At 30.1% G+C, this 11,016-nt stretch overlaps 1 protein-coding gene across 3 annotated transcripts; it reads right to left on the bottom strand.

Moving 5' to 3' along the window:
* Positions 1–3,102: 3,102 nt before the first annotated feature.
* LOC105138172 (beta-glucosidase 18-like) lies at positions 3,103–7,239 on the bottom strand. 3 transcript variants are annotated; one of them, XM_011044195.1, is made up of 12 exons: positions 7,072–7,239; positions 6,932–6,998; positions 6,770–6,828; positions 6,597–6,672; positions 6,424–6,498; positions 6,249–6,336; positions 5,697–5,949; positions 5,500–5,615; positions 4,186–4,438; positions 4,003–4,105; positions 3,689–3,794; positions 3,103–3,551 (listed from the first exon to the last, which is right to left on the bottom strand). In XM_011044195.1, exons 1-12 carry the CDS (start codon positions 7,222–7,224, stop codon positions 3,449–3,451), a joined length of 1,452 nt encoding a protein of 483 aa, XP_011042497.1. In that variant the 5' UTR covers positions 7,225–7,239; the 3' UTR covers positions 3,103–3,448. The 3 variants fall into 3 exon arrangements, 2 of the variants coding, with proteins under 2 accessions (XP_011042497.1, XP_011042496.1); XM_011044194.1 differs by having other exon boundaries at positions 3,103–3,562; XR_844729.1 differs by having other exon boundaries at positions 3,497–3,572; positions 3,616–3,794.
* Between the last annotated feature and the right edge of the window lie 3,777 nt (positions 7,240–11,016).

An 11,016-nucleotide genomic window follows, 5' to 3' on the forward strand; every position in this document is an offset into this window, starting at 1 on the left:
CACGTTTGAGTGTTCTCATTCCGTGGACAAGTAAAATTCATCTATCTTAATAATTAATGCTCATTCTTTTTTGCCTCTTGTCCTTTCAAGAAATCAATGCTTAAATCTTACCAAAATTATTTCACTTCATTAATGTCAGATTCGGCTACAAATTGCAAAAACAAGGAGTAGAACAGCAAACAGAGACTAATCTATAGAATATCTCTGCCCTGAAAACCATGCTACCTAACAAGAAAATCTTGCAAAACAGCTTCTCTTGTTAATTTGCGCTCTGTATTTCAGCTCGACAGCTTCTTTCTTCGACTTCATTGGATTTGGTGATCCACCATCAGTGAAGAAAAGAGTCTGAATAAGGAAGATAAGTAGAGAGACTATAAGAAGGCCTTCCTGTCATTATCCGGTGCACCGCACAACCCATCACTTCCATCATCTCTCCTGCGTATCTTATTATCAATGGCCGCAAAAACACAGCCCATAGACCCACCACTGCCATTGCAATTTCAACTCCTAGGCTCATGTTCCTTCTTCTTGCATTTCCTTTATGATGACTTGGTCTCCTGTTCTTCCCCGCTCTGACCTCTTCCTAGCTAGCTTGCACTCTTTTATCTTCCTGGATTATCTTTTCATCACCAGCTAGGTGCTTATAAACTTACGAGAAAGATCATGTAATTCTTTGAAGTTTACTGGTCGATTACATGACCATTCAAACGTGGGCGCCACTTGCACCTGCCAACCCACCATTCTCAACTGATGGTCTCATGGTCTTCAGCTGGAATTACAAATGCAACTTTTTTAAGTTTTATCTTTTTGTGGTTCTCTTCATCTATTATTGTAAACTAGCGACACCACACAAGTACTCTCATCTCATACGAATATGCAAGCATCCTGTGATAAAATTTATTTTTAAAAAAATTTAATATTAAAAACAAAAATTAAAAAAATAAAAAAAAAATTACTTGAGTCAACATGAGTTAATTCACAAAACTCATAATGAGTTAATTCACAAAACTCATAATTCGAGTTATGAGACAAAAATAATTGAATAAACAATAAATTAAAATAAATTATAAAGTTAACTTTCCAATCAACATAATATTGAAAGATAAAATTAAAAAAACATAAAAAACAACTCAAATCACTTAAGGTTAACCTACCAAATATATCACTTGAGTTACAAGACATGAATAAACTCATAAAAAAAAATTAAAACTAGTCATGAAACTTAATTTATATTCAAATTAATATTAAATGATGAAATTAAAAAAAATCAATTAAAAAATTTCTCAAACTTATGATGAAAGTCTTGGAACTGAGATGATCTAATAAAAAAATAAATTATAAAATTATAAAACTTAATTATCAATATAAATTTAAAAAAATTAATAAATAAATTTTTTGTAACCAGGGGTATAATAAAATTCTCTTCTCTTCTATTTTCTTATTTTTAATTGTTAATGTGTGTATGTATTTATACTTAATTGGAATTTTGAGTTTAATTCTAGGTGTAGTTATTGAATTTGAATGGAGTAAAGAGCTGTGAAGCGAACTGGATCTACCAGATTAGGCCCATCGGCATATGAGACGCTTGGGACATCTTCTTATCAGTAATTTCCTTTTACCCCGAAAAAACAATAAATATACAAAGGCCTAGACCAGAGAATAGATAAAAGGCCTAAAATAAATGGGCTTTAAGTAAGTCCGGCCCAACTTCTAGAAACCGCCAGAAGCCTCTACCGATTGATGATGGTCCATAGGCCTAAGCATTATGTAAAGTTGGACACTATCTGCTGCAAGATTCAGCTTGAAAATTGACTCCGTTTATTCTCCCAAATCAGTATGGCTCAGGAAAGCAGGCCTAATCTAGGCCCAATTTATTCAGGCCCATGGGCTACACTTGCTTGCTCTTTCCTCTTTTTGAGGCTAGCGTATGGGATTAGACCTTTGTTTAGGTTTGCAATCACTTTCTTAACAATTTTATAGGAGCATAGTATGTTATAAATTATAAAAAAATTTCATATTAATATTCAATAAGAATTAAATAGTCTTTTAATTGTAAATTTTTATATGGTTTTCATGAATTGGATATTATTTAATTTTTTTCATATAGCCACATAAAAATAATGAAGACATTATTTACTTTTTTGTTTGAAACTTGCCTTTTACATTATGATAAGCTTTTGCTTAAAACAATCTGCTGTTAAAAAAAATATGTTTTCATAAAAAAAAATTAATAAGAAATGGAGTTTTTTTAAATAGAAATAAAAATTTTCACTCCTTTATTTTAATTATCTTGATTAAAAAACAATATGTTTTCATAACAAAAACAATTGATAAGAAAATGGAGTAAAGTTACTAGTTTGATTCCATGTGCTACGTTGTGGAATGAAGTATTTTTTTCACTAAATAAAAACAATTTGCAGGCATTGTTAACATTTTTATATCATTAAATTAAATATTTTGGTTAACTTTAAACTAAAAAGTTTATATATGTATTTAATTAAATAAATCAAGAATTATATGTGCTAATAAATGATAGCAAGTTTATTGATTCCAACCAAAAATTAAACAGGAAGCTAAGATATAAATGTTATTTCTTATAAAAAAATATGATGAATAGTTGTTTTAGAAATTGGATTCTAAAATTTTTAATTAGTTTGAATAAATAAAATAAAATTTTATTTTTTCAAATATACACTATGTTGCATTTTGCCAACCCATAATAAATTATCTTTTTTCTATGTTTTATTTTTTTTTATTTTTTTTAAAAAATATTTTTTTCATCTCATATTGCTCCACATTTTAATGATTTCAAACATGATTTAACGAACTTAACCGAACTATAATTATTAAATAAGAAGCAAAATGACCCGATAAAAAATTCTAATGAAAAAAAAAATGGAGGGTGTTAAAAATAGTTTGACGAATCCAATAAAAAAATATAAAAAAATAAATGAAATGATTCATTTTTCATATAAATGTTTCCACCCCATGTTTTTTAATATATAATATAATAATAAAAAATAAAAATAGTATGACATCCTTACTAAAATTTTCTATTAAGTATTCCTATGTTGAAATGTATTCTTCGTCGACTATGGAATCAATCTCAAAATTTTCAGCAATCTCACTTTCAATAAATATAAATAGTTGACTTTTTTGAACGATGTCAACTATTGGCATAATCATCAACAAACCTACAAATATCAATAACATTTGCTCTGGTAGCCACTCGTAGACACATATAAGAACACATTTTTAGGCTTTTTTCTTGGTCCCTCTTCACCCCTATCCATGCCATTATATTGCTGCTTTTGAAGCTTCTGATCCTAATATCATGGCATTTGTATTTCTGAATGATCTGATGGTAAAATCTTCTTCATTGTTGTGATTAGAAGAGCCATTTGCAAGGAATTTTTTATACCACTTTGCCGAAAGCTTTGGCACTCGTTCAAGTGTCTGGCGATCGACATAATATAGTCCATATCGCAGGGAGTAGCCATCTATCCATTCGAAGTTGTCTACCAAGCTCCACACGAAATATCCACGAACATTGGCTCCATTCCTATGTCAATGTGTCAGGAAAAGCATTTTACTTCACACAACTTGTCATTCAATTTATACATGCAATCAAGATGCTCAAGACAAGAAAGAAAACTGTCTGAAAAAAGAAAAAAAGTGACCCTTTCACCTTATTGCTCTAGCCAAAGCAGCAAGATAGGATTTATGGAAGTTGACTCTGCTGGTGTCTTGCAATAACGCCTGAACTTGATCATTTTGTTGCGGGGGAGAAAACCCTATAATGCCAAAATACATTTTGAGTTATATTGTCATTCACATAATAAAACCTGTAGATAAATGGGCCTGGCTAGGAATATATTGAGTTTCAGATTTAATACTAGAGAACGAAACCAAAACAAACATGCAGGAGCAAGATTTAAAGCATTTCACTAACAGAACAGAGTGTTTATGTACGAAGAAAAATATCTAACTGTGGTACTTCACCATTTTCAGTCACAAACATAGGCATGTTATTGTATCTCTCCTTCATGTAGTTGACAATCTTCTCCATTCCCTCTGGGACCACAAAAAACCGTGGGTTCCCACACTGCAATGAACACAAAAATTAAAATAGAAGCGGAAAGGGACTTGCTAGGAAGATAAAGGTTATGAGTAACACTATCATACTCGGCCTCCGATCGGCTCACCATCCCGTTCTCCAGTTGTGTAAACAAAGCCTCGAATAGGGCGATCCCCGCCTGAGATGCAAGCAGAATGGATGCAATCTTTGGCATATAATGATGTGTAAAAGTTCATACCAATGAAATCTAAGCTTCCTTTTAGGTAGCAAGTTTCTTCTAGTGAGAATGTTGGCAGTGCACTTCCAAGATAAAGGCGCATTTCAGCAGGGTAATCCCCAAATACTACAGCATCGAACAGCCTGCATAAGCAAGAAAAAATCAACTTCTTACGATCCATCTTAGTTAGAGTAATGCTATACTGTTGGTTTAGGTTCCGGAACCATCACCATTAGTCAAACCAATGGGACTCGTAGAGGTCCCTTGCGGGGATCAATCTGAAGTCCGCTAATCTGACTAATTGGATTAATTTCACAACTTTCTAAAACGATATAAAAATTCTCTACGAACTATGACGGATCAATTCGTAACCCAACAACATTGCAAACTTATACAAAAAAACAAGAAAAAGGAGAAACCATCGACATATCATTGTGAATACTAAATTTTAAAGCAAGTTATTAAATCCAGTCCAACTAGACCCGAATATTACATAGGTTGAATAAATTAACTCAAATATACAAGTAAATTTGGATTAATTCAAAATGGCATGTTCCAAGTTTTTTTTTTAATTAAGTTTAAATATTCAAGTTTGACTAAGTAAATTTCTACCTAATTTTTTTTAGCTGAGATTCAGGTTTAATAACAAATATCTCGCTGGTGGTTATAAATCATCATCCAAAATAAAAGACAGCAATCTTGTGCGCCTCACAATGAAGTGATGGGCTCTCGCTTTTCATCCACTTGATGGAAATTATTTAGGGCTTCGCATGCTAAAAATAAGGTGTTGTTCACAGAAATCCCTAAAATGTCTAGATTGATGGAAAAAAGAAATGATCATTGTGCTGTCAGTGGTGTATTCTTTTGTAATTTCAGAGTTAGAATAATCAAATACACACCATAAATATATCAGTGTTTTATCATATATCATAGATAAAAGATGGTTTTGGACCACCATGAATGTGCTTGTCTACGTCATTTCCAATTATGATTGTCAGCTGGGTGGTTTGATGACAATGATTTAAGGTAAAGATATGGATCATATAGTGACAAAGCATGGGCCACGTCTTATCCCTTGCTACCAGTTAGGACAGGAAGGACAGAACAAAAAGTTGGACACCCACCCAAGTTTTCTGAACATGTCATAGAATTTGATACTTTTCTGCATCCACTTCTCACTTCATTAGTAATCAAGAACATTTACCAGGCATTAGTGAAGGCCAGGGCCCTCCTCACAGCTTGCCGATCTAATTCACTGTCTCTTAACGGTTCAAAATATTCTGTAAATCCAACAATCCCTATATAACCACCTTGTTCCAGCTGCAACAAGAGAAATAATTTTACTAAAAAAATCAAAGCAATGCAGCAGTGCATACTATCCTACAACAGTCATTCTATCACCTGAAAATGTTCACGGTATAGCTTTACTGCCTTGGCATGTCCCAATATCATGTTATGCATAGCAATGGGAGGCTCTATATCAGAATTTCCAGCAGAACAATTGCCGAAAGGGGGTGAACAGTGAGCTGGAGGGTACCATCCCCGTATATAAGACATGTCCACGAGTAGGTTTGGCTCATTCATGGTTATCCAATTTTTTATTCTATCCCCAAAGCTCTTGAAACAAGTTTCAGCAAAATATACAAAGTCTTCCCTACAAGAATATCCAAACTTAGGTATTACAATAACTTAATTGCTTAATGAATTTAATACAGCACAAGAACAGTCTCATCCTAAGTATCCAAAATGCATGTATCCAAAAACAGCCCTCAAAATGAATTTTTTTTTTTTAAAAAATAAGGAAAGTAAGAATTTCAAGTACCCAATCAGAAATTTGATAATAATGGCAAAAAATGAGGAAACCCGCCAAAAAGAAGCAAAAGAATACGCCAACAAAATTAACAGAACCACTAGCTAAAGCTCAAAATTGTTCACAATGTGAGCATTAATTACTGCATAAGAGGACTGAGCCATCCTCCGTATCTATCCACGAGCTCTTGTGGGATGTCGTGATGGTGTATCGTCACAAATGGTTCCATTCCTGCATTTTATTACGAAAAATTGCAATGACTTAGTATCAATTTTCTTTAAATATCCAAAAATCTAAACAATAAAAGAGCAAAATTACCCCTCTCCAATAGATTGTCTATAAGTTTGTTATAGAACATGATTCCTCTTGGATTAACTTGACCGAACTTTCCTCCTAGTACAGCCCCATAAACATCACTAATCATCATATAATTCCAAACTAAAATCAAATCATACTCGAATTCATCGAAATATGATTGCAGATACACATACTTGGCAGAATTCTAGCCCATGATATAGAGAACCTATACGCATTAGTTCCAAGAGAACTCATTAACTCAATATCTTCCTGTCCACAAAATTAGAAAAAAGAGAAAGTATCCACTTTGAGATACAAGATGTTTGTTTTGAAAAACAGGCGAGGCAAACGAAAGTCAAACTAATACCAAGAAACGATAATAATGGTTGTCTGCTATATCTCCATTGTCATTGTTCTTTATGTTTCCTGCAAATTTTTGATAATCAAATTGACATAGTTAACAACCCAATTTGTGTCCTTATATATACAAACTGGCAAATGTTGAATTAAATTTTTAATATTTGATTACCTGGGATATGACTAAAAACATCCCAGTTGTTGAGACCCTTACCATCTTCAATATAAGCTCCTTCAACCTGTAACATAAAATGAAATTGAAAGTTGAAGCTTTTAAGGTGATTTTGCAGAGAAAGATCAGTGAACGCTTACCTGATATGAGGAAGTGCTTGTTCCGAAGATGAACCCATCCGGGAAATGAGATCTTTTAACATCTTGTCCATCATCATTCAAACTTTGAGCAAGAGACGGATTTTTCAGAAGAAGGAAGGACAGGAACAGAAACTGGAGTCGTTTGACTTGCATAGTTTCGGTTATTGAAAGCACTATAGATAAAACGACCCCGATTAATATACCTCGTCTTTCGAGGGTCTTTTTTTTTCAAGTAGGAAAATAATTTTGTTTTAAGAAATAGAATGCAAGAAAAAATAGTACATTTTGTAGAGTTAAGAGTTTATTTATTTATTTTTTATTTTAAAAGAGTTTTTTTAAAAATCTAATTTTTTTTTATTCTTTTAGATCATTTTGATATGTTAATGTTAAAAATAAATTTTTAAAAAATAAAAAAAGTATTATTTTGATGTATTTACAAGTAAAAAATACTTTCAAAAACAATAGTTATCATAATATCAAACGGGCTCTTAGTTGGATAACAAACCTAAATATTTGTTATTTTACTATAATTATAAAACTTGAATTGACCTAAAACAGAACTCAATTAACCCAAGATCTAGATTGGTATGAGTTGAAAGAAAAATGAGCCAAACAATTAACCCAATCAAAAACCATCATTGCTAACCAATCAATTTCATTCAATCACCTTGGTATCTTTCCTTCATTCCTCGTCAATCCATAATTTCCTTTCCTTTTAATCATATTTTTAATTCATTTTCATATTATCCAGGTAATAGTTAATAAAGTAAAAAAAATAAAAATAAAATATTAAAAATAAAAAAAAGATGATGATGATGATGATAGATTGAAATAATAACAATAAAAAAAATTGAAGATAATAATAATTATGACCATAATATTGCTTCTTCTTTGGGTAAAGGTTGCGGTGTTTAGTTTCATAGCAGTGACCGTAGAAAAGAAAATGGTAACTAAGAATTTTAGTTTTTCTAAAGTATTTTTTTTGTTCTTTCTTTTATATAGAAAATTCTAGGCCTAGGAAATTATAGGCTTTAAAAGAGGTGGGGTTTTAGTTTGTTTGAGAAAGACCTAGAAAATTATAGGCTTTGATGGTTTTTTCTTTTTAAATTAGATTAATTGAGGTTGATCCTTTCAACTTATGATCCAGTTTTTGTCCCTAGTCAAGTTTTTATAATTATGCATTTTATTAGATAATAATGACTTGAATATTAATGTTACTTGATTGACACTATATTTGCTTTATGGAATTTTACTTATTTATTAAGGATTGAATAAAACTATGGCAAGAAGTTATCATTAGAACACTAGTCGACATCATCTAGAGTATTTATTAGTTTTTATTTATTGAAAATTTTTTATAATGCTCAAGGAATAATTAATGACATTTTATTAGTTATTTAAAAGAATCCACTTTATATTATGTTTAGAACCCTTTAAAAATTTAATTCAAAGATTTTAATGAAATTTCATGTTTAAGACTTTCTTTAAGTGTTAAGAATTAAATTCTAAATAGAATTCAATATTGAAAAATACTATAAAAGTAAATAAAATGTCAACTCCTCTGAATTACAATTCTAAAAGAAGAAATTTAACACTAAAATTTTTTTTTTTAAAAGACTTTTGAAGAGATAAAATGAAGGTAACAAGGGTAATATAGAAAATAAAATAAATTGAATTTTATCCATTCCAAACTTGTGAATTCAACTTATTTATCTATTGAATTCAAACCAAATACTATAATTAAATTCAATTATAGTAGATAATTAGTTCCAGACATTTGGTTAAAGGGAGAGAGTAATAGTTGATATTAAAAAAAAACTAACTATATTTTTTATTTCATAAACCATTTGCAAACTGTTGTTATTAAGATGACAGAGTAAAGATGAATTTTATTGACTCTTAAGACGTATCCTGATTAATATTTTTCAATGGTTATTTGCAATATTCATAATAAGGTCTATCAAAATACTTCTTGAAATATTCAGGTTTACATACTATCGCATTGTTATCACTTAATTTTGCTTATATATTCACTTAATAAATCTTAAACCTTCATTTCACACACACACACACACTTTAACATATGATTGTGGGCTACACATTAGATTATTATATTATTTATATTCTTTTGTTAAAGGTAACAACTAAGGAAAATAGATAGTATATAAATTGCAAAAAACAAAAAACAAAAAAATGATGATAATAAAAAACATAAATAAGTTTGGTTTCATAACCTCCTTAACTGAAACAATTAAGCTCGAAGATGTGTTTTAACACCTAATACCCTAAAATCAACTAACTAAGAAGTTATTGGTTCAATGCTTGTTATATGGGTTGAAGAGAAAAGTTTAAGGGAATCAAACATTGCACTATCTATATATCAGTATCGGCAACCCGAGTTGTTAAACTTAAAGAGGTGTCTCAACACTTAATGCTCTAAGACCAATTGGTCTGAGAGTTATTAGCTGAAAGTTATATCTATATTAATTAAAAAAAAAAAAAAAAGAGGAAAAAGATAATAATCCTAACATAAGGAAGTTAACCTTAAACATTAGAATAAAAAAACACATAATGAAGGTTTATTAATATCTTTTTTAAAAGATATATAAATTTAATGAGAGTTTGTTTATCTAGATAGACTAATGGAAGTTGAATGATGAATGCCTTGCTTTGTGGAATTTGCTAATTGTTTTTCTATTTTTACACTTTAATTACTAGGGACTAGTAATAAGCTGGTTGGAGGATGTGATTAGTACTTAAAAATATTTTTTTATCAAGGTTTTATATCATTATTTTGCACTTAAAATATCAATAACTCCTTAACTAAAGCATGATTTATAATAACAAGTTTGATACCATAAGATACTTTTAATTTATAATAAATTTTCATCTCAAATACAGGCCTATGATATAAATAAAAGGATTGATTAATGAGTTGAGGTATTAAAATTGAAAGGACAAAAAGAGGGTCAAACTTAGAAAAGAGATATTGGTGTAGTTTAAACTGGAATAGTGTTTGGTAATTGGATCATATCTGGAGCTGTAGATCTCAAATTTAGGTCTACTTTATACATAAGATATATACCTATAACGTTTATGTGGAGATTTGTTTTAATAAGTCATTTTCAAGTCCAAATTGTAACAACAATGAAGAAGTCTGAATTTGTCCTGCAGACCAAACACTGTTTAGTGTTCAACCCATATCAGAGTTTTAGAAGTCCAAATGACCTCAATTTTTTTCTTTGGAAAGCTGATACAATTTCCTATAACTTTCATGCCAAGTTCTAGTTCAAATTTTGACGTTATCAATGACATTTTATTCATACAAGAGAAGATAGAGATTGTCACCAAGTCAAGAGTTAGCCACTCACTTATCAATTAGTCATCAATTTAATAATTTTTAATTTTGGCCTATAAAAGGAGGCATTTACCATGGATTTAAGTATCTTCATTTTTAGATTAAGATCATGCTCTTGCTTTCTGTCTTTGTATTTTTATAATGCTTAAGTTTTATTTTCATTAATATCTTGTTTATGCCTTTTAATTTATTTTCTTTACTTAGTTAACTTTTATTTTATTTATGTTCTTATCTTGTTTATTTATGTTTCTCTCTTTTATTATATTTAGTTAAGTTTATTATGTCAAGGTAAAAAGGTTACACTAATGGTGTAAGAATAAGTATAGTGTAAACTTAATATAATATGGACTTTAATGTTTGATACTAACATGTTTTGTATTTGTTATCTTGTTCATTCTTAATACTTTGCTTGTTAAATGATTAATCTAGATTTATATTATATAACACTTGGGACAACAAATACTTAACACTTTCATAGACTAACCGCATGATATAACTGACATGACCAAAGTAAATCAAGATTAGTTATATAACAACATAAATCAAGATTAGTTATTTAATAAGCAAAGTATTAAAGAGTGAATAAG

Source organism: Populus euphratica, unplaced genomic scaffold (genome assembly GCF_000495115.2).
Source record: "Populus euphratica unplaced genomic scaffold, PopEup_1.0 scaffold153.1, whole genome shotgun sequence".
NCBI lineage: Eukaryota > Viridiplantae > Streptophyta > Magnoliopsida > Malpighiales > Salicaceae > Populus > Populus euphratica.

Bases quoted from the DNA above. Each gene is read 5' to 3' on its own strand.
- LOC105138172 (XM_011044194.1), bottom strand. From the start codon at position 7,224: ATGCAAGTCAAACGACTCCAGTTTCTGTTCCTGTCCTTCCTTCTTCTG. The intron at 5,950-6,248 runs GTAATTAATGCT...ATATTCTTGTAG, and splicing joins TGGCTCAGTCCTCTTATGCA to GGAAGACTTTGTATATTTTG. The intron at 3,563-3,688 runs GTGAAAGGGTCA...ACATTGACATAG, and splicing joins GCTTTGGCTAGAGCAATAAG to GAATGGAGCCAATGTTCGTG.